We start from the raw sequence: 24,658 nt of genomic DNA, 5'->3' as shown, positions 1-24,658 counted from the left end.
TATTAGGGAAATAGATTCAAACCACCACGCTGTCCTTCTTTCACTGAACCCCTTCTTTACAACTAGTCCACTCTTCTATTCTGATGTCTTTTTTTCTTTTTCTTTGTTCTCCTCCATCATCCATGAAGAAATGTTGATGGTCCAAATATTGCAGGTCTCACGCAGGTATTGACAGCCACTGTGGGGTCATGAATGCAATGACTACTCATGTCTGTATGATAGCATTCCAAAGCTCCCTTCCCCATCTTGTGGCTCTTATATCCTTTCTCTCTTTTTCTACAGTGTTCTATGAACCCTGAAGATTAATCCTTCTCTGGAAACTGTATCTTAAGTGAAGATCTCACTAAGTTGCCCAAGCTGGCCTCAAATTTGCAATCCTTCTACTTCAAACTCCCAAATACCTGGTATCACAGGTGTGTACCACTTCACCACGCCCAGGGTACATTTATTTTTTCTCAAGTTACACAAGCCACATGCCCAAGGCTTTTCTCTATATGTCAGAATTTACAACTGATGAACATACTATACACTTACCTCCTCCATCCCTATCCTTCTGTAGAGCAAGTGGGACCCCAAGATTTCCTGGCCAATTTGAGGCAGAACACTAACACTAATCACCAATGACTGAAAAAAAGCAAGGCACTTTCCAGTACACTGTACACCACCCCCTCAAAGTCAGGCTTCTCAAAAACATCCAGGTACTGAGTTGCATGGAGTAATCTGCTAGCATAAAGAGAGATTTGGGGGTTTTTCAGTGAACTAACACCCAAGGCTCACACAGAATATACTGTTGACTAGGATACTTGGTTCCCTGTGGGTCAGATCAAACCTCAACAACATGCTTCAATAAGAAAAACACTGAAAGATCCCAAAGGAGTTTGGGCACCATGGTTCATCCAAATAAGGTTTGACTTAGGCTGGATTTCTGCCCTACTGTTCCTTGAATCCACTCTCCCTAACCCTGATCCAACTGCTGCTGATTTAGATCAGGACCTAACACTCCTTAGTTTCATCCTTTTGTTTTACTACTACATCCTTGCTCACTATCCCCACTTCCCAAACTCTAGCCTCTCTTCTTTATTGTCCTTCAAACTTCCACACAATTCCTTTCCCATCACCCTGGGACTCATACTCCAGGCCTTCAATGCTAGATGACTACTTTCCTCATGGATATGGAGGGCAGTCAGGAAGTAAGACTGTTTAGACATTTTTACTTTCTCAAAATATCAACTAGAGTGGTGGCTCACGCCTTTAATCCCAGCACTTGAGAGCAAAAACACCATGACTTCAAGGCCAGCCTGGACTACAGAATGAAGTCCATATCAGCTAGGGCTAGTGTAAGATCCTCCCTAAACAAAAACAAACAACAAATAAAAAACAATTAAAATATATATTATTTATTTATTTGCAAGGATAGAGAGAGTGTGCGCGAGCTCCAGAACCTCTTACTGCTGAATATGAACACCAAACGCATGCACCACTTTGTGCATCTGGCTTTATGTGGGCACTAGGGAATTGAACCCGGACTTGTTGGCTTGGAAGCAAGTGCATTTAACTGATAAGCCATCTGTTCAGCCCCTAGAAGTTTCTATGAACTACCCTTTTCCATAGCTGTAGTATATTGAAAGCAATAATGGGAAAATGTAGCAAAACAAAGAGAAAGAACTGATTGACAACCCTATAAACATTCAAAACTAAGGAATATGGTCTCCATCACTGGAAAGTTCCTGAAACTCATGAGGCACTCAGTGAATGCCAATAAGGATAAGCTGCATTTTATCTGCAGGATCTACACTTGACTAACTATAGATTTGAATTTCAGGAAACTCAACTCACCATTTTGTACATATGAATGCTTACTATCAGACAACCACTGAGTTGTGTGAGATGTGAATCAATTAATGTATCTGAGATAGTTTGCAAAGTTATACTATATTGCAAAGGCATCTCTGCAGTTATTGATTCTGCTTAGTCTCGCTGAATCATAAATTATGAACTCATTCCATGAAACCAAATGTACTAAGCTTCAGTCTCCATTGGGCTCACTAAAGTATCAGTAAAGCGACAACCTTAGTGCAATGACAAGTGCGCTAACCTAACCAAGGCTGGAAATGCAATCTAGGAAAGCATTACACAGATGCCTCATTCACATATGGGTAGAGCGAATTTCCCAAGAAGATGGACTTCAAAGCTCAGCACCAGTGAAGAAAGGTCCCTGAGCATCGCTCCTCTCCCCACTGATTTCTCCCCTACCCTGTGCTCAGGTTTTCATTATATAGGGCTTGGAACCTGGTGGGACAGTTTAAACCAGGCAGAACAGCCTAAATTTCTAACACTCATTTGGATCTTCCTGATTTGTTATCTCTCTCTCTGTGTTTGCATGTATATGTGTGGGTGTGCATATGCATGTGAGAGGCCGGAAGACAACCTTGAGTATCATTGCTATCAGGTGCTGTACACTTTCTTTTCTGAGACAGGGTGTCTCATTGGCCTGCAGCTTAATAAGTAGGCAAATTGGCTGGCTACTCACCTCCAGCGATCCATTTCCCTAGCCCTAGGATCACAGGCTCCCAAAGCCGGATCCAGCCTGCTGCTGAGCTTTTGTATTCAGGTCTATACTGAATCCCCTGAGGCTTACAGGGTGACTCCCCAGGGCACCAAGTATCTTAGAAGTCAGTCCCACAGGGTCAAGAGAAACCAAACTAGTGTGCTATCCCTGAGGAATTAGAGCCTAGAGTATTTAAGAGCACATTGTCTACCAAAGGACCCTGGTCTTAGAGGGCTTTCAGCCTGTAGGCCAAGATGGGCCACACAGTCCTTAGGGTCCTTGGATCTGCTCTACTCTGTCTCTATGCCACAGAGTTGCCCATTCCGTTGCCCGTCCGAGGCCACCACTTGCTCTTCAAACCTCAAGCTCTATAGGCAAGTGGCAAGGCCTGCATGTGACATTTTACACACTTTATACAATATACTTTTTCCAACCTAAGTTTTAGTTTCAATTTTGGAAATCCATTTGTCTATAACTTAACATACAAAGTACTGGGATGTCTTACGGCACTTTCATAATATTTTGTTTTGTTGCTCTTCCTCCCCATTCCTCACCTTCATTCCACCTGCTGCTTTTACCTTTTCTTCTCCCAGTAGTCACTTTTCCACTGTCATGTCCCATGCATTCAATACACATTTAAACTTCAGAAAAACAAAAACTTTTCATTTCTGGAGCAAAGAGGAAAAAAAGTGAAAAAAGAATAGTAATTCTCTCTGCTGTCATTACACTGTAAGGCATTTATGTCAGAATGTTCTGGCACCCCATAACTAAATCCATTAATTGATCTTGGATGAAGATCAATCAAAACAGACATGAAAAGAGTAATACATTAATATGTTCCATGTGAGTTTTAAAAAGTGGCAAAAGACCAGCCAGGCCAAATGAGCCAATGGGTACAATAGTGGCAGGTCTGTAATGATGGAAACCAACTGCCCTCTAATTGGACTGGAGGCCAGCTCTACAGGAGGGAATACATCCACGATACTGAAAACTTACAACAGGGGTAGTCATGAGCCCTAGGGGTGTAACATCTGCTGATGTCTGGATAAATGTATATACTATGCTCATCAAACTTCCCAATAAGTACTTCTCTTAATGTTCACACCCATATGTTAATGCTACTGTCACTTTTGGTAGAGAATCTTCTCTTTTCAGATGGCGGTGACTACTGGGATGACTCAGAAGGCATCATGGTCCTGGAAAGAAGCGACAGAGGAGTGCTCAGCACTACAATATCTCTATCACACCTTCCAAGGCTCAGGGTCCATTGCAAAAGAGGTGGCAAAAAGAATATAAGAGCCAAAGGAAGGGTGGGACTCCTTACAACGTGCTCCCTCCAGAAATAAAATGGCCTGGATATCCATGACCTCACAGTGCATGACACTACCTACACAAGACCATCATAATAGGAGGCAAAGATCATGACATCAAAATAAAAGAGAGACTAATTGAGAGGGGGGGATATGATGGAGTTTCAAAGGGGAAAGTGGGGGTAGGGAAGGCATTACCATGGAATGTTGTTTATAATCATGGAAGTTGTTAATAAAAAAAGTAAATTTAATTTTTAAAAAAGTGCCAAAAGAAGAAAACTAGAAACCAACATATGTAGATGTTGTAGTTTGATTTATATGTCGCACATAAATTTATGTGTCCTGAATGCTAGGTCCCCAGCTGATGGAGATTTGGTAATTAACGCCTCCTGGAGGGATTGCTGGGGGAGGGCTTATGGGTGTTATAACCAACTTCCCCTTGCCAGTGTTTGGGATAATCTCCTGTTGCTGTTGTCAACCTGATGTTGGCCAGGAGGTGATGTCCACCCTTTGTTCATGCCACATTTACCCCTGCCATCATGGAGCTTCCTCTGGAATCCAAAATATACCCTTTCCTCCCATAAACTGCTCTTGGTCCATTGCTTTCTGTCAGTAATGAGAAGTCGTCTACAGTAGGAGACATTAAGAATAAATAATTATTATTGATAGAAACATGGATGATGATTCTTTTTATAGTTTTCTATATGTTCCATCATTTTTCAGAAAAATGAAAACAGCAAATAAAAAATCAGGTATAAATATTTCCATTCACTGGTGTTGACAAGGGGCAGGCATGTTGGATATTCCATCTGTGAGATGGTGGGAGCCCAGTGAGTTCCTGAAGGTGGAGAGAGTGTACGTCACCACTCCTTTCCTTAGCTGTTATCTAGAGCTGAATGTCAGGGCACTTCAATGATGCTGGTCTCTCCATTCTCCACGCGAAGGGCTCCTCGCCCTCTCAGTCCTACAAATCAAGGACATGAAAGCCCAAGCCTCCAGAGCCTCCTGATAGAGCCAGTGCTCAGAAACATCTCTGTGTCTCCATGGTCTTCTTCTCTAGCTCTGTGCTTACATAGATTACACACCCTAGTGTCTTAAACAGAGGACATATTTAATAAATGTTTAAAAGACTTTGAAAAGCAGGCAGGTATAAAGCAACACCAAACATAAGAGTAGATGGACATGGACAGCAGCACTCCAGAATTTCTCAGGACTCTCTGGAAAGAATAGCCAAGCCTTCGACTTCTCTACTTCTTGAAGTGTGCAGGACTGTGGGAGTTTTATGGGTAAGGGTGGCCTCTAGTGGAATAATGAGGGCATAGGCAGCAATGAAAAGTAGATCAAAGCTGGTTCAGGAAGATCTTCGAAATAAAAGCATACAAACCATAAGTGGAATGATGTGGAGCAAACCAACAGAGTAAGGGTATGGAAGCAGCGATAGCAATATAGCATGGATATATAAACTCACCTGTGATGCAACATGTGTCCTTGTTTCAAACTACAGGAACATACCACATGACATGGTGAAGCGCTTGCAAATTCAATGTGATGGCCATTGTTCATGGTCCTTATTCCAGGTTACAGTGGTACTACTGTAGTCCTCTAACTGTGAAATGATTCTTCCAATTTCAGTATTATTTTTCTTACTTGTTGCAGAGATGAGAAATACATTTCTTTTTTAAAAAAGATTTTATTTTCATTTATTTATTTGAGACAGAGGGGGAGAGAGAGAATGGGCACAGCAGGGCCTCTAGGCACTGCAAACGAACTCCGGATGCATGTGCCACCATTTGCATCTGGCTTAAGTGGGTCCTAGGGCATCAAACCTGGACCCTTAGGCTTCACAGGCATACATTTTAATCGCTAAGCCATCTCTCTAGCCCCCAAATACTTTTCTTTAAAAAAATTTGTATTTATTTTTTTATTTGAGAGACAGGAATATGCAGATATAGATCAGATAGATAGGTAGGTAGATAGATAGATGATATAGATCAGATGTAGAATCAGTATAGGCACATACACCAGGGCCTTCTGCATTGGGAAACGAAATCCAGATGCATGAGCCAGTTTGTGCATTTGACTTTACATGGGTACTAGGGAATCAAACCCAGGCCATTAGTCTTTACAAGCAAGTGCTGAGCCATCTCTCCAGCCCCATTTTTCTGTCATAGGAAAAAATATCATGGGCTCCTTTGCTAAAGGTCTACATAATGATAGGTATAGAAAAACAACATTATTCATTAAAGCATATTAATTTTAAATACTTACTGGGTAGCCCAAGGCATTGGCTGCTGTTCTTAGTAGAAAACTTTTAATGAAAGAACTCAAGTCAAATTTAGACAGTCCTTATCTTTTCCCCCTTCAAACATAAGTCAGATGGTGGTTGTCAAACTGAGACAGGAAAATCCCTCCATTTGCTCTGACATCAGAATGGAATGAGTTCCCATTGCTCAGCCTCATGTCTAGCAGATCTGGAAGTGTGTGGCAGTTGCACATGGCCAGTTTGGTCTTTGTGAAGAAAAGGCCATCCTATAGACCAAGAGACAGACACACTGGAACCCTAGAATAGGTGATGCCAAATGTTTGGCACACGGCTTGTGATTCCCATTCTGAACAATTATCTTCTAAAGACAAGGCATAGATTTCTTTTTGCTGTTGTTGAGCCAGGAGACATCATAGCCTGCATAACTAGAGTCTGGAATTCAAGAGGTTGCCTATCAACTGCTTTTGAACACTAGTGAAGATAAAAGAGCTCCCAGGCAATTTCTGTAACTGACACTGAACCTCAGGAGGCCCTCAAAAAGATAGAAACCAGTTCCTTTCCAAATACATTTGGCATAATTCTGCCATAATGAGTCTGTGCTGCAGTCAAACAACAACAAGAAGAAAATTTCAGCTCTCTAGTAGTAGAAAAAAAATCTAGTCACCCTTCAAAGACACTAAGAATATTCTCAAGTGATTTAAGAACTTTGTCTAGAAGAGAAGTACCCTTAGATACGATGTCACACAGACACTGTCTTTGGAAACACAGATCTATGGAGGGCAGGTGAGGAATTTGTACATCTCAGCACCTGACCTGGATTATTTTAATATTGGTCTGATATTGACTTCCAATATTGCTTTATTAACATTCCTGGACCATTGATACTTTATTGGCTCTACTCCAAATAAATTCTGATATTGGTTTGAAAAAATTACCTACTCTATCCACTATATGTTGAATGTTTTCTTAACAAAAACAAGTTAATTAAAATTAATTTGGATGTGAGAATTTCAGGTGTGCTAATTTTGTGAAGAAACTAAACATCCTGGGCGATACCCTGGAATGTCTCAAAGACAAAGTTGACATTCAGTCTCGGCTGCTAAGTTCACTTCTCCGTGCATTACTGTTTACACACACACATAAGGAGATGAGCCTCCTCTCTCCCAGCTGACCTAGCCTGGATATGATGAGACCATGTGATAGCAATAAAGACCTTGCCTTTCCCAGAATAAAGAAGTATATATAATCCAAATATAGCAGTTTAACCAAAACTTTGAAATCTCAAGTTAGTAAACATTATAAGGATTATCAAAAATACAAAGCACAAGTACATTACATGATGACAGAGATATAAAATTATATTAGGCAGCATAAAGGTATGTACGGCCACTAAATCCCATTCATAAGACTAACGCCCTTACCATTTCTCTCAGCACTTCCACCTTCACCATCACACTGGGAAGTTAGAATTTCATGATATGAATTTGGAGTGAGACAAAACATCCATATCCATTCCTGTAATTATTTCATAATGACTTAAAATCTTTTTTCAGCCTGGAGGAAAATATATATAGAGAGAGAGTCCTCCTTCAAGAACTTCAACTTGCTACTGATGAATGTTTTCAAGAAGTTAAACAGTTGATATTAGTACATTCTATCAAAATGAGTTTACTGAAATGTAACTGCATGCAAAATAGTTTTGTGGGAAAAAATAGTACTCCTGATTTGGGAATCTTATCTTACTTTTCTCCGCTCAACTCCCGGGAGCTCCCTTTCTAATCTCTCTAATGGAAGAAGCAGTTCAACCACGAACCAAGTAGAAATTGTCACATGTAGTCTTCTCAAGGTCCCAATTTGTGTCACTACCTCCTCAGAAGAGACTTCTATATTCCCAGAGGACAGAGGCTGCAGCTAGTTCTTTTTTTGTGATTAACATTTTTTTCATACATAATTTTATTATTTTATTTTTAAAATATTTTTTTACTGACAACTTCCATAATTGTAAACAATATCCCATAATAATTCCCTCCCCCCTTTGCCTTTGAAAGTCCACTCTCCATCATATCCCCTCCCTATCTCAGTCAGTCTCTCTTTTATTTTGATGTCATCATCTTTTCCTATTATGATGGTCTTGTGTAGGTAGTGTCAGGCACTGTGAGGTCATGGATATCCAGGCCATTTTATGTCTGGAGGGAGCACGTTGTAAGGAGTCCTACCCTGCCTTTGCAGCTAGTTCTGAAGGCCAATTCTTCCCAAGGGTAATTCCTTGTCGATGCTGCTCTATATGTTCCCAAGCTCTGTGATCTCAAAATGTAAGAGTAGTAATTTACACACCTTTTGAGGTATGTAGTCAAACAATAGCACTTGACAGACACAGAATTTCTAGATGTTAGAAATCTAAGATCTGGATGTCATGTTTTCCCATGCAAGTATTTACCAGGCCTGACTCTGCTTAGCTCGTGAGACCAGACAAGGGTTCATTTGTGGTGATACAGCCATAGACCAGCATGGTTATGTTCTGATGAGAAAACTCTTTAGGTTTGTAGGCTTCTGTCTTCTTGTTCTCTTCTCTCATAGCAGAAAGAGTGAGCTCACTTAAAAGTTCATAGGTTTGCAGGGATGGAGAGATGGCTTAGTGGTTAAGGCATTTGCCTGTGAAGCCAAAGGACCAAGGTTCAATTCACCAGGACCCACAGAAACCAGATGCACAAGGGGCATATGTGTCTGGAGTTCATCTGCAGTAGCTAGAGGCCCTCGCATGCCCATTCTCTCTCTGTCTATCTCTATCTCTCTCTGCTTGCAAATAAATAAATAAAATTAAAAAATAAAAACAAAAAGTTAGTATGTTTGAAACTTAATTCCTCAATGCAACATAACGGGGAAGTACAGCTAATGGGAGATGAGGACTCCACTTTCACTGATGGGTTATTGCTCCTCTCCCATGAGGTTCTCCATATGAAAGTATAACTTTCTCAGCTCTATTTCTCTCTCTTCCTCTCTCCTCCATCGCCACCTCCTTCCTCCCCTTTCCTCTCCCTTCCATGGATGGATCTCATCCTTTCATCATCTTGCACATATGTATTTTATAACACAATCATGCCAGATAGTAGCACCATGTCCTTGGACATAACTGTCCCCAGAATTGGGGGGTAAATTATAATTCTTTCTTTGTAAGTCACCCACTCTGTGTTATTCTGCTATGATCACATCAAATGTACCAATAAGCCACCCGGATTATGACCTTATTATAGTATCCCCAACTAAGGCTGAATCCCAAATTAACCATTTGAATGACAGAAACAGCTTTTACAGATCCTTAGTGTAGCTTAGGTCCTAGGGCACCCTGCCTTTAGCACTTTGCTTGTACCCTAAGGACATGGCTCTCAACCCCTTACAGCTCAAGTTCCACTCAGCTCTGCACACAGTCCTGCCTCACCTATATAAGAACACACAGCAATGCCTGCATTGCTGCTTCAACTTTCACAGCCCTCCCCACCCCAAGCCATCCCTCTCCATGCTGCTTTCCTTTTCTGAAAGACTCACCATGCTCTTCCCTGTAACCCCACCACTGCACATCCTGGACTCACACTGCCTCTTCCTCTTATAAGCATGGATCCTTTACCTTCTCCTTTGCTTCCAGACCACCAGGCCCTGACCTGATTTGGCAGGGGTCCTCAGACCTTGTGGCTTCAATGGCATCTTCTAGTGGTCTGTATGGGGGAAGTGCAAGATTTTATAATTGCATAGCCCAGAATTGGCTATGGGCTTGATTGGCTGAAAAGTTTTCAGCCAAATACATGTATAGGTATTTTCATTTCTCTGATGGTACATGGATGTGCATGAGTATGGGTGGGTATGTGCCCCTTGTAAAATTAACATCACAGCAATGGTAATCTGAACCAGAGGCTGAACACATGCTCTCCAAAGGTCCCTTGTCACTCCATTAACTGAGCATGATAGCTACTTCTCCTACCACTGTGTATCTGGCAAGGATGCAAAGTACAGAGGACTGTACTCCCTTGTGGCCAGAAGTCAGAATCAGCCCAATGCAATGAGCCTCATACTGTCTAATAGCCATTGCATTGAGGGAACTGGCATTGAGAAACCAAAACCTCTGCCCAACCCTATGTGCCACTCTCACCATGCATCAACAGTCACGGCCTCGCCCACAACTCCAACCTCAGTACTCATTGATCCTCACACAATCTGAACCCAGCTACTAGGAAACCAGTTCACTGGCACTACCATATCCCATGTACATGGGAATTAAGCTTAGTAGCACTACTGTATCCTTGCCCACCATATGTCAATACAGACTTGGTCCTAATCCCCATCACTCATAGCTAGGACATAGGTCCTCTGTCAAGCTCTAGGAAATCTGAGGAGCTAAGGGTGTACTTGTTCACGCTATCTATTCTGTCTCACAGAAATAAGACTTTGGTTTAAGGAAGAGGACCCCATGCCATCAGAAAGAATGTACCAGATCAATGTAAGGGCTATGGAGGACCCCATCCAAGGTCACATGGGCCATACTGAAGTGGGCCACCACTTACAGTGTACCCTGCACAGGACAGGCAAGACTTAAGGCCTCCTCACTCTTTTCTGTCCATATGGAGAGGTGGACACTTGTTCAAAGATTTTGTCTCAGTACTGCACAGAAGTTGATTCTGCAAGAACATGTTTGAGAACCTGAATGAGCACATTAGGGATCATACTTGCTAGAGTGGGAATAATTCTCCAAATACAGGTAATCACACCCATCAGATCATTTATTTTGGCTATCTTCAGAATAACCTGGCCAGGTAGTACCAATCCTACCAGCCCTAGAACAAACAGACTCTCTTTACAAGGTTATTGTCATCAGTAGCAGTAGCACAGATAATACTCATAATTCCTAACTTCCTACAATGTCTTCTGTCCCCAAGAAAGCAATGATGGCATCATGGGATGTGCTTACAATACACTGACTGAAAAATAAAGAGTCCAGGGCCTGGCTTACAGTTGTTTCTCCATGCTATGTTTTCTTAAGACCCTCCCCCAGCCCCTACAGAGAACAGCTCCAGCATTAGGACCCTCTTCCGGGACAACTCTGGGGGACAGTGCTGAAGGGAATTCTTTTGGTGGCCAGGGTTTTGAGCACTGCAAATGGTCTTATACTTTGCCTGGTGGTAAGAAGTATTAGCTGTGTGGTTATATCTTGACTCATGGATTGTAGCCAAGGACTTAGCTGGAAGTTTGGAGACTTGGAAGGATCATGATGGGAACACTGGAGAGGAAGACCATGAAGATTAACTGGGCAAAGCACACGACGGTAACTGTGCCACCATAGCCCAGTCTAGCAGAAGGGTATGCAGCAGGACCACTTTGGTGGTAACAGGCAACCTATTTCCTCTGCCACCCCTTTCCTTGACAATGGGTACATGAACAACGTTGCCAGGTTGCTGGTTATGCATAGGCTCAACAACATGGACTTAGCCCTGTCCAATGCTGAGCAGAGTATGGCTGAAGCTATGTGCCAAGTCTTGCCAGCAGCTAAGAACAACACTGGAAGCAGACTGGAGGACTTTATATTACAAAATACAAATATAATGCTAAATATTTATAATATAAATATTATGAAACAAATTCAGATTCAGAAAGACAAGTGGCATAGCTCGTCTTTTGTAAGTGTAAACCAATTGATAAGAAGGAGGAGCTGAAGTCCTGTTTGGGGGTGTATGAGGGATTGTAAGGGGTGTGGAGACATCTGTGGATTGGAGATAGGTGGACATGTGAGGGGTGAGCACGACCTATACAGTTGTGCCTGTGAGCAAATGGAACAGTAGCCACACTCATTTGCATAATCAACCCATGTTAATACCAATTATAGAAAGTTAGAAAGTTATGAAAATAGAAATGTAGGAAACAGAACAAACAGAACGATGGGAAATGCTTCCCAATAAAAGTGGGAATCACACAGAAACATCATAGCTCTCAATACAGAAATACTGTAGCTCTCAACTCCAAATTTGACTTTTTTCAAGAAAAATATGTATCACACAAGTAATATATGTAATTGACAAAGAGAGGTATATTTTGAAGCAAGCTAAAATTTATTGAACACAAAGTTTCCAACGGTTTCTACAAAAGGACAGTGGACAAGGGGAAGGCTCAGAAAACAGTCAACCAGTTAGGTGGAAATCTCACACTTCCATCACTGTCACTAATGCTACATACTAAACAGATTAGGGTTCACATGGTGCTTGACAGAGGTAGGGGGTAAACGAGGCATGCTACTTTCTATGAGAGCTGCTCTTGGTGCAGCACAGGGTGTCCTGGATTTCGGATGCAAGGATCATAGGGTTTCTTCACAGTCCCTGGACTGCTTGCATTGAAGCCACTCTCCAAGAGTGGCCACATCTTGCTGTTGCTGCTTCACCAAAGAGATGGAGAGAATGAGTATACACTTCTGTAATGAGTCACCCACCCAGCACTGGCCTCCACCCTGGCTCTGCAGTGCTCCACATACTGTACTTACAATTCTTCTTTATGATGTTTCATCCTGCTCTTCACTTTCATCAAGAGGAGGAGGATTTTCAGCAAGGGACTCGACATTCTGAAACAGAAAACACAAAAGGCCCACTTTCCCCCCATATTCAAAATGTGCAAATTAAATTTCAAAGCAATCACCTTTGATTACTGAAAGGATTCTGAATATGAACTCAAAGTATAAACAGCAGGCAATTTCATGCAGATATTAATGCCCATGTGAGAAATCATTAACTGCCATATATGAGAAGAATATTTTTGTGAAGAAAATATTAGGTCTTGGAAATGAGGAAAAATTAGTTTTGAATACTAAGGCCAACATGGAACAGAGACAAAAAGTATGTAGAAGCCCATGTCAGTAAATGCTGCAAGTTTTCACCAGGTTATGACACTTGCTATCACCGAGGCTCTATGTAGCCTACTGGGAGAAAATAAGATGCAACATATGGATTTTTGAGTTAAGGAAAACTAACTAAGGTGTTAAGTCTTTCCCAATCTTTCAAAATACAGAAGAGTGGTGCACATTTTGGGGAAAGAACTGGGCACTTGTGCAGAGCAATGAGAAAATGACTGTCCAGTCTCCGACCCAGGCAAGCAAATGAGGAGAAATGGTGAAAGGGGCTCAGCACAGGCATGGCACGGTGCCGTGGCTGACAGTAAGAGGAGACAGATGTGACCTGGCTGGCAGAAGGGAGGATTTCCCCGGGGAAGGGGTGTGACTTCGCGGGAAGCTGCTGCGGCGGGGGCTGAGAGGAGGGGCTGCCTGCGGGAAGGGAAGATCTCCACCGGGGTGTGGGTGGCGCTGGCAAGCATGAGAAGAAGGGGAGAAGGAAGGGCACACTGCACTGTGACCACGCTCCAGAGCCTAGGAGGAGGGCCGAGAAGAGACAGCGGCGACAGGTGTCAGCGCACAGGCTCGGAGGACTGAGGCCCGGCCCTGTGGCGGCAGCAGAGAGTGCAGAAGAACGCCAGCTAGGAAAGGCTTCTGGTTAAGGTGGCAGAGGAGAAACCACATCAAAGCAGCCTGGGCAGAAAAGAGACAGATTAACATGCAATACATTATTCAACAAAAAAAGTGAAGGTGTTAACTACTACAGCCACCAGAGAGCAGCAGTGACCCAGAGCTTCTAGCAACCATACATCCAGCCAGAACCCATTTCAAGCCACAGGTCCAGCAGTGTAATGCCCTGGGAGAAGCTACTCACATGGCTTTGCCTTAACTGGCAAGAGCAAACCCACAGTGAAGAGTTCTCCACCCACAATGCATTGCAAAATCAAAAACATAAAGGAGAGAAGACAACAGGGTCCAGCTGAGAAACTCCGCAACAACTTCAGGCACTTTCCAGGGTCTCCTCTAACCCAACCCAGCACCTGGAATCATTGGAGAATTCCCACACCAAGGGCTCAGTGCCACTCCTTGCCCATACTACATCCATCACAGCAGATCTGAACAACAAATCTAACCAGCCATGTAGAACCCATACTGCAACATAGAAGGAACCAGCCTTGCACTCCATATAGATGAGGCAGGAAGCCACTCCTCCAAAAGGTAATAGAACCATTACACTGAGGCATAACTACCCCAAAGCCAAGTATGTGGGAATGCACTGGAAGTGCTAAGTGCACCTAACATATCAGGGCAAGATGCTAAATAAGAATCCCAAGGAGGGAATGCATTCAAAACCTAGCCCATTAAGACAAAAATACTGATGTGTTAGATGTGAGTGCTGTACTGTTAGTCCACTTGGACAGTGTTAAATAAGTTGTGCTTGGGCCTTGACTTTTGTCCCTTTAATATTTCTTGATCTATAGTGTCATTTTTCTTCTCCGTCTGTCTTCTCCAGTGTAGGGTAGGGTATCACTATGGCCCAGGCTGACCCAGATCCCATTGCAGTTCAGGAATCTCAGCCTACCAAAGTGGCAGGAGGAAGGGTGTGAGCCTACACACCCAGCCAGTTTAGGGCATTTGGTATTGCTAGTATGTCTGTTTTCCAAAGCACTCATGCCTAAATACTCCATGGCGACTTTGTTTGTGTGAGTGTACTACTCAGTTGGGTTTTTGTAGTGTTCTGTATATTTCTCTACCCAACCGACTACCAGAATCTTTCTATAACTTTTCACACCCACACCTTGTGTAATTTCTTTCTTTCCAATCCCCTTTCCATACATCTATCCTCCTTTACTCCTCCTTACTCACCATACCTATCATCTTGCAGACAAAAAAACTGCTAATATCTGTGGAAAATACTAGTTCCCAACTTCCCTCTCCTAGATACCTGAGCCACTTCCTTCTGTTTTTAAAGTTTGTACTAGCCTTCACAACAATAAACCTTACACTATTTCCACTTATAAGTAACCAATCCACTAGCATATTTTTATCAGCCTTGTCTTTTCGTCCACCAGCAATTACTGAAACAAAAATAGGCACTGTTGTTAATTTGGTACTAGAATATTTGCATAGCAGGCATATCCAACAGCTTGTGTCACTCAGGATGTTGCTCTGGAAGTAATATAGTAGCCACACTTAGCACCTTTAGCTACTACACTGAAGGCAAAACTTCTGATTTACATGTCTAAGAATACAGCAGATCACTAGAAAACCCAAGCACTGAAATTAAGTCAAGATGCAAAAGTTTCAACATGATTATACAAAAAACAAAAAAATAGGTAATAATCAATCATGGGATACAAGAGGGCCTACACCTATCAAACTCTCTATCAAAAAAGTAATTGTTATCTCAATTTTCCCGGTGCTAACTTACTCTCCGTTGGAGATTCTGCTTCTCTTTTTCAGATAGATGCAGATCCTAAGGAGAGAGCTGCCCCAACATACCTCAAAAGGGGCCCGACTGAAACTAAGGACAACTGGCAAAACAAGCAAGGGTGATGTTTTCCTGATGAGCCGGATACCAGCACAAAGGGGAAGGAGACCAACACAGAGAAAAATCAACTCCTACCAAATCAGAGAGCCAGAGCCTCAGAGGCCCCCAACACCTCAGCACTGAAGCAGACCAAAAATGAACCCAACATGGCTCAGGGAAATTTTGCGGAAGAGGGGGCGAAAAGAATGTCAGAGCCACATGTTGGGTCATGATATGCAGAGACATTTATCGTACCAATAACTGTGGGCTAACTCCACAATGCACGACCCATTTACATCAACAAGGAGGGTCCAATGGGAGGGGGTAGATCATAGATGAACCTAAACAATGGTACCAAACTGCCTGTATTTACTGAAAAGAAAACTAATAAATTTTAAAAAAAACAGGTAATATACTTCTTCCAAAAGTTATCCATCCAACAGAAATGATCTCCAATGAGACTGATTTAAATGAAATATCATACAGTGATTTTTGAAAGAATGATTATACATGTGTTAACAGGATCAAAGAAGGAATCAAAAAAGTAAACAAATTCCTGGAGAAGGACTCAGGAAACCAGCTTAGCAAAATGTGGAGCTCAATACTAGATTGAGTAAGGAACTAGAAATATTGAAGAACTATCACTCATAATTACTAGAAATGGAAAACACAGTAAGTCAAAAACAAACAACCTCTATACAAAGTCTCACCAAACAATACAAGGAGAAGACAGATTATCTGGACTAGAAGACAAAGTGTCAAAACTTGAACTTTCCACAAAAATAATGATAAACTAATACCAAAATATAAGTGGGAATCTGAAGACATTTGGGACACTATGAAGAGATCAAACTTTAAAAATGCTGCATATAAAAAGAGATGAAATTTGCTCCAAAGATATAGTATTTTCAACAAACTCATAGAAGAAAATTTCTGCCAAATAGTAAAATGATGCCAATACCAATACAATAAGCATTTAGGACATGAAACAGACAAAATCAGAAAGCTCTCCTTGATATAGTATAATTAAACTGGTAAACACAGAGAACAAAGAAAATGTATTGGAAGCAGTAAGAGAGATGCATCTACTCATGCATAATTACAAGTCCATCAGGATTAACAGCACATGACTCCACAAAGATTTTAGAAGCCAAAAGAGCTTGGAATGGTATATTCCAGTATCTGAAAGAAAACAACTGCAAACCAAGATTGACTAATTCCAGCAAAGATCTCTGTCATAATTGAAGGAGAAACAAGAACTTTCTATAATAAAACCAGGCTAGAGAAATGTATGACCAGAAGGCCAGCTGTACAGAAAATACAAGAATGCATCCTTAAGACAGAAAAGAAAAGTACATACATTGGAAAACAGTAAAAAAACAAACAAAGTATGTTCAAACAATAGTTAATGCAAGAGAGTTACAGAAAAACAGCAAGCACTACAAAATCAATATGAATGCAAGAATAAATTCATACATTTGAATAATAACTCGGCATCAATGGCCTCAATTCCCCAACCAAAAATCACAGAATTATAGACTGGCTTAAAAAGGAAATTCTTCTGTTCTTTTGCCTGTAACAGACTCACCTCTCCTTAAAAGGTAAACACTACCACAAGGTAAAAGGATGGAAAATGGTATTGCAAGCAAATGGGTCAAAGAAACAAGCACATATTGCTATTCTTATATCTGACAAGATATACTCCAAAGCAACATTAGCTTGGGAAGATAAAGAAGTCTATTTCATATTGATTAAGGGAACATTCCCACAACAGGACATTACAATTCTAAATATATAGGCACCAAACATGAGTGCCCCCCAATGTCAGTAAACACTGTTAGATGTAAAATCATAGATAACCCCAAGAAAAGTTGCAGTAGGTGATTTCAATACCCTCTCTCACAGTAGACAGGTCTTCCTGGCAAAATATACAGAGATGCATCTGCATTGAATGACATTATAGAACAAATGGAACTAACTGATATCTATAGAACATTCCATGCAAATGCTACAGAACACACTTTTCAATAGCACATGGAACATTTTCTGAAATAGACCATATATAAAAAACAACAAGTTTAAGAAAGAGAAAAATTGAAATAATTTCTTTTACTCCATCTGATCACAGTGTACTTAAACCACAAATCCAAAAATAGAAAGAGATGGTATACTACCAAACCCTTTTACAAAGCCGGCATTATCCTAATATCAAAACCTGACAAGAACACAACAAAAACAAGAAATTGCAGACCAATATCCCTCTGGAACATAGATGAAAAAAATCTCAACAAAACACTGGCAAATAGAATGCAATATTATATCAAAGTGATCATCTAACTGATCAGGTAGGTTTTTATCCCAGAGGTGAAGGGATGGTTCAACATCCACAAATTGAGAATTGTAATTACACCTTATAAGTGGACTGAATGAAAAAAAAAAATCACATGATCATTTCAATAGATGGAGGAAAGGCATGTAACAAAATCAAACATCACTTCTTGGCAAAAGTCTCAAAGAAAATGCAAAGAGAGGGAACATATCCTAACATAGTAAAGGCTATTTATGACAAACATAAAGCCAACACCATACTAAATGGAGAGATACTTGGAGAATTTTAAATGAAATAAGGAAAAAAAATTACAGTGTTCACTGCCCCCCTTTTATTTAATATAGTACTAGAAGCCTTAGCTATATGTTGGGAAAAAAAGGAGACACAAATAAACTCAATACAGATCAGAAAGCAAGAGGTTAAGATTAACCTTATTTCAAATGATATAATTCTACATATAAGGGACCCTAAAGAATCTACAAAAAAACACTGTTAGAGCTGATACACACTTTTAACAATGTAGTAAGTTACAAAATAAACCCACAGAAATCCATAGTCTTCCTACATACAAATGATAAACATACTAAGGATTAAATCAGGGAAAAACACTCCCATTCGCAATTGCCTCTAAGAAATTGGGTTAAAGAAATGGCTCAGCAGTTAAAGGCACTTGCTTACAGGCAAACCTGACAGCCAATGTTCAATTCCACAGTATCCATGTAAATCAGATGCATTAAGTGCTACATGTGTCTTGAGTTTGTTTGCAGTGGTTGGAAGCCCTGGCATGGCCATACTCACTATCTCTCCCTGCCTCAATCTTGCTGTCTCTCCATATAAAATAAATAAAATGTAAAAAAGTAAGGTACTTTGGAATAAACCTAACCAAGAAATTGATGGATCTCTCTAATGAAAGCTTCAAAACACTCAAGTGAAGAATTGTACTAAGACTCTAGAAAATGCAAAGAAACCACATGTACATGGATTGGAATAATCAATATAAAATTACCAATCTTATCAAAAGTACTCTACACACTTAGTAAAATCCCCATCAAAATTCCTATGGCATTCTTCAAAGAAATAGAAAAAAAAAAAAAAACAATAGTAAAGTTCATTAGGAAGCAAAAAAAAAAAACAACCTTGAATAAATAGTTATTCTGAGCAACAAAAATAAGGTTGGTTAGCTGGGCATGGTGGCGCATTCCTTTAATCCCAGCACTCGGGAGGCAGAGGTAGGAGGATCACTGAGAGTTCGAAGCCACCCTGAAAATACATAGTGAATTCCAGGTCAGCATGAGCTAGAGTGAGACCCTACCTTAGAATACCAAAAAAAAAATAAATAAATAAAAATAAGGTTGGTGGAACCACCATACCTGATTTTAAGATATATTTCAGAGCCACAGTAACAAAAACAATATGGTACTGGGAGAAAAAAAAATTGAAACGTTAATTAATGCAACAGAATAGAGGACCCAGATTTAAATGCAGCAGGTAACAACATCTGATTTTTGACAAAAATCCTAAAATATTCACCGGAGAAAAGACATATCTATATCAATAGTGCTCAGAAAATTGGTAATCTATATGTAGAAGGATGAAAACAGATTGTTATCTCTCTCCATGCACAAGAATCAAGTCCAAATGGATCAAAGACTTGCATAGCACTCCCGAAACTGAAATTGCTAGTGGTGATTTACATGTGTGATAATTTCCACTCTGCATTTACCCACTTGAACATAAGTACATCAATTCATGACATATCAACCACAGTGTTATATACTGTGCATGTTTCTAAGAAAATTCCTAAGTTTTCCTACAATAAGCTATTTTCCCAAGATTATTAATAATTTATCAAATTAAATATATACCTAGCAAGTCTTGTGCATGTGTGGGAAATAGGTAAAATTACAATTGATTGTTTTAGGTATCATTATTAATTTTTTTTCTGTAATCAGAAAAACTAAATGAAGGTGTTGAGCTTAGCCAATATGCACATTGTGGCTTTACAGTTCTCTGATGCATTCTTGTATTTTGTAAGCTACTCTATCAATAGATTCTTCTAATGTGTTAAAACTGTTCATAATTAAAAAAAAAAAAAACGGGCTGGAGAGATGGCTTAGTGGTTAAGCACTCGCCTGTGAAGCCTATGGACCCCTGTTCGAGGCTAGGTTCCCCAGGTCCCATGTTAGCCAGATGCACAAGGGGGCGCACGCGTCTGGAGTTCGTTTGCAGAGGCTGGAAGCCCTTGCGTGCCCATTCTCTCTCTCTCTCCCTCTATCTGTCTTTCTCTCTGTGTCTGTCGCTCTCAAATAAATAAATAAAATAAAATGAACAAAAAATATTTTTTAAAAAAACCTAAAAACTAAGTGTGTAAGGTCATGATTTACAATTTTTAAAACAGGTCAAATATTTTCCCCACAAATCTAGGAGGACAAATTCATCTTCTCTCTTTGCATTTACATGGTATAGCGTAAGAATATGTTTCATAATCATGTACAATGTAACATACCTGCATGAACGTCTCATATAAGCTCATTATGGTTCCAACTGCCATATTTTGCGTCATTCTGTTCAGAACAGCAATCTCCTTTTGTTTGTGGGTCATAGCCTGAGTATAAAAAAAAAATCTTCAAAGTGCATGTCTAAATCACATCTTTTAAAAGAAAGCATTTTAAATGCATACCAGATGATATTTTATTTTCTGTTTTAACCATCGTGCTCATCTTTAAATTGCCATGTTCACCACTAACAAACCAAAGCAAAACACAATTATTTTAGCAGGCCACTCAGGATGTTTCTTTTGGGCCAATTTTCAAATTATGTAACTTCTTGATTTTGAAAGCAACAGATGTCCCTTCCATTCTGTGTACTACTGTCACACAGAAATTAAGTAGAAAGTATTCTTCTTGGCCAGTATTCAGAGAGTATTTATTCTTGCTCATTTCAATGTACACATCAATCCATCTTCCAGCAATGCCAGCTGTGTGGTGGTCGACCTGCCGCCAGTACCATTTCTGTATTTCCCTACTGCCACTGACAGGCATGTCTTACATGTTGTCCTTGCCATTAACTGCAATATGTACTCAATATGAGATGAGGAAAGACAGACAATAAGCATGTGCTTTTTTCCTCTGGATTTACACTTAGCAACAGGGTAGACAATGGCCACAACCCAATCAATAGCTTCCAGAGTCCACAGCCCTGACCACTGGATTGGACTAATCCCCTTTTTCTCAGTATCCATCCTCTACTTTTGGAGTCATGCTCTTCTTGGGGCAGCCTGGTCATCCCTCAGGATGTAGGAGTCCTTATGCAGTAGTACCCTGCCCCCATGGCCTTCCTTTCTCACCAGAACTTCAATGACACCTCAGATTTCACAATCAGACTTTGTACATGAACTTTTTCCTTCTCCTCTGGGACTAGCCTGGCCTCAACCACAACCCCGCAGAGCCAACGCTCCACTTGTTTTTCCAGAGCCACAATGACTATTCTTACTAAATTTACATTCATCATCACTGTGTCATAAAGCTATCCTGGACCTTCTGGTGCTCAGCACTTGTGGCCCACAGGTTGTTTAATATCCTCTCCCAGGATAAAACACCATGTCTTGTCTTCCACCCGCAGGCAGTGCCTTCTGTGACCCTTCATCATGCTGGCTGCTAACCAAAAACCTAGTCATCTCTCCACGCACAGAAGCCACACAGAGGGGACAGCCAGATACCCACCACCCACCTTGACTTTCTAAGCTCACATCCCCTCACATTCCCTTCTCAATTTTCATATGAACTCTGACTATTTCGAACTTGGATACAACAGACCCATTAAAAAGTGAAGTCTAATACCCACAGCAAGTTTTTCATCTTCTTCTTCAACTCTGTCCATTTCCTTCTGCCATTGGCTATAGCAGGATTCAAAGATCTCACAGTACTGAGAATATTGTTTCTTCCTGTCAAACACAATAACAAACAGGGGTATGTTATGAAAGCATGAAAATTACACATACTACAGTGAACAAAATCTACACAACCTACACTACCAAAAATGTACTGGAAGTGAAATCATCCCAAGGGAGAGAGAGTGGTGAAATTCATCACTCTTAGTCCAAAATATGTATACTTATATCACTATCAGAGATGAGCTGTCACATGTCTTTCTTCTTGAACACAGAGAATTTGTGGGTATAAAACATTCCCATCATTACACATTTGGTTTCAAAGCACAAGAGTTTCCATTTGCTCTTAACTGAATAACATATGGATCCTGACAGCATTAATTCTATGTAATGAAGATAACAAACCTATTTCTCCCATAGGACTTATATACAACAATACTTTACTGAACTGTTTCCTCACTTTATCCCAATGCCATTTTTTCTAAACGAATAGTAAATGCAATTTGTAAAAATATAAAAACTACTTCCCATATACTATTATCCCTTTCTATGTAGTTGAATTGCTGTTAACTCTTACAAGTTCAATGCTTTGGCATTTACCCTATATTCAGCTAGTGTATTACAAGAACTATGTATATGATTATGCTTTATTGAGAACTTTACTATATGAATATGATGCAATTTCATGAGATTCCCATCAGGTTATACTCTTATTGTACCATTTCCCCCACCTCCATTCCACTGAGATTTCTATTGTTATCAGAAAGGGGGCAAACAGTTGTCTTAACAGTCTTCTAGGTAATACATGTCAGTACCATTCAAGTGAGGTCATCCTTACACTAGTGAAGGTGTCAGCTCAGAGAGAAATCAAGTGAAACGCACTCTCCATTGGAGACTCCCATCAGGGAATGATCACAAGACGACTGGATTTATTTGCATCGAGAGAGAGTAAGGCACAGTGCAAGTCTTTGCTCAAAGGGCACAACTTTACCTTTCATTTTGTTCCCTTCTGAAAATAAATTCCAGCTTTGCATTCAGGGTTTTAAAGGAATTGTTTAGTTCCTGTTTGACCATCTTTTTTTTTGCCACGAGGGAACTTGACAGGTTATCTGTATGTAAAATGAATTTTTGTTACAAGTAAGCACAGAGCATTACTTTATTAACAGATGTTCATATCTATGTCGGAAATGATTCAACAATACTGGAAATCTTAAAGTATATTAAACTGGTACCACTTCAAAAAAGATGGGTTGTGCTCACTGATTTTGTACAAACACTGCCATTTCCTGTGAACACAGTTCAAATCCACCCACCTGCAGACCACCTTGCCTATCAGATGATCAAAGGGCTCACAAAGTGTCTATGTATAACATGAGTAAAATCATGTTCAGGACCGTTTCATTCCCTCATGAAAACATAATGTAATACGTTTACTACCTACCCTCCATTCCAATGACACACTTGACGTGTGTCCTTGTTGCGTGGTACAGATATTTTACCAAAAAACACAGTATCCAGGGCACAAAAAAGTCGTATCAAACTAATAAACACAAGAACAGTTTTAAAATGTTTTAACATATCTTTCATAACACATATTTATCCATGCCCCATGTGTTTTTAAATCAAATATCTATAGTACTGATGCTATCCTAATTACAGGACATTAAATCAAGCATCTACGATCAGTGGTTACTTTTTAGAACTAATAATTCATCTGTAATATGTCACAAGTATTTGACTTGTTCAGAGGTCCATTTATGATTAATTGAGAATTTTTGGATACGTCACAATCCCAGCAGTCTGGGAGTGCAGAAGACAGCAAAGCTTTCAAGCACACTGGATTATCTGCATTATTTCCTGAGACAGGCCACGGTGGGATGAGGACTCTTAACTGCTGTGGTTTCCGTCACGTGTACAAGTGTGCATGAGTGATTCGGCTTGCAGAGCACCACTAACACACTGGCTGTGGACCGCCATCAAAGCAAGTGTAAAGGGCACGAGCTTTGCCTCCAACCACACTTTCCTGTAATGGTGAAAATGCTGCTTTCCATGTTCTTTGCTGGGCTCACGAATATAAACATACTAAGGCCTTCTGCAAGGACTTACCTTACTACTGCTTCTTGAAGGACAACAGCTTCAAAAAGCCAGAATAAAAAACACTTGACTCAGAATATGTAATAAAGATGTTAAAAACAGAGGGCTGAGGAGACTAATTTATCACCTTGTGGAAGTTTTATGGTTAAAAATGTTCTTTTTATTGCCAATTGCCATATATTAATATCAAGTAACTTGATCACAAATCCCTACCCTTACCTCCTTTTGCCACTCTCACTACCCCCATTTCACAGAACCCTTTCATATTCCTTTTGTTGTTGTGGCTGCAGACAGAACCTGCCTTGCACTTGCTGGGAAAGCTCTCTAGCACTGTGGTAAATCCCCAATATACATTCCGTCTTCTTTCCAATTAGGCATGCTTCAGTTTTGATGTGCGTGCATGCATGTGCGTGTGTATGTGTGTTTTGCCTTTTTCCCATGATTGAAATGTTGGTGAACTCAATATAGTGTGAGTCTCGAGTAGTTCACGACAGTCAACAGATGCTCTGAGTCCACAAATGCCATGGTCACTTCATGTCTGGGTCATAGTGTCCCAAAGTACTTCTCCCCACCCTCTGTAATTACTTCCACCCCACCCACTAAAACATACCTTGAAATTCTTGTAACATCTGGTGAATATTCTCCCTGTGGAAGAGGTTCACACAATTGTTAATTAAAATTATAGTTCTAAGCTTGTTTGGAAATAAGTGTTATAGACAGGATTAGCAAAGACAGCTTTGCAAAGTTGTATGTCTTTCTTGTTGTATTTTATTAACTTGTACATTTTTTATATTTGTGAACTAAAGAGTTTATTGAGGTTAGTTTTGGGAGAGTGG

The 24,658-nt window shown here is 40.4% G+C and overlaps 1 protein-coding gene across 2 annotated transcripts; it reads right to left on the bottom strand.

Annotated features, from left to right (window-relative positions):
- Positions 1-12,207: 12,207 nt before the first annotated feature.
- On the bottom strand, positions 12,208-24,543 carry LOC123456729 (synaptonemal complex protein 3-like). Of its 2 annotated transcripts, none has more exons than XM_045140986.1 (6): positions 24,433-24,543; positions 22,720-22,837; positions 21,683-21,782; positions 20,346-20,444; positions 12,639-12,716; positions 12,208-12,533 (listed from the first exon to the last, which is right to left on the bottom strand). In XM_045140986.1, exons 1-5 carry the CDS (start codon positions 24,449-24,451, stop codon positions 12,648-12,650), a joined length of 405 nt encoding a protein of 134 aa, XP_044996921.1. In that variant the 5' UTR covers positions 24,452-24,543; the 3' UTR covers positions 12,208-12,533; positions 12,639-12,647. The 2 variants fall into 2 exon arrangements, with proteins under 2 accessions (XP_044996921.1, XP_044996922.1); XM_045140987.1 differs by having other exon boundaries at positions 12,208-12,530.
- Between the last annotated feature and the right edge of the window lie 115 nt (positions 24,544-24,658).

This window comes from Jaculus jaculus, chromosome X (assembly GCF_020740685.1).
Source record: "Jaculus jaculus isolate mJacJac1 chromosome X, mJacJac1.mat.Y.cur, whole genome shotgun sequence".
Taxonomy (NCBI): Eukaryota; Metazoa; Chordata; class Mammalia; order Rodentia; family Dipodidae; genus Jaculus; species Jaculus jaculus.
The sequence above is the reverse complement of the archived record's forward strand: the minus strand, read 5'-3'. Positions and strand labels throughout refer to the sequence as shown.

What these genes read in the sequence shown, in the direction of transcription:
- LOC123456729 (XM_045140986.1), bottom strand. An exon ending in AGAAGGGAACAAAATGAAAG is followed by an intron (nt 21,783 to 22,719) that starts GTAAAGTTGTGC and finishes TGTGTTTGACAG; the next exon opens with GAAGAAACAATATTCTCAGT. An exon ending in TATATGAGACGTTCATGCAG is followed by an intron (nt 12,717 to 20,345) that starts GTATGTTACATT and finishes TTTCTGTTTCAG; the next exon opens with AATGTCGAGTCCCTTGCTGA.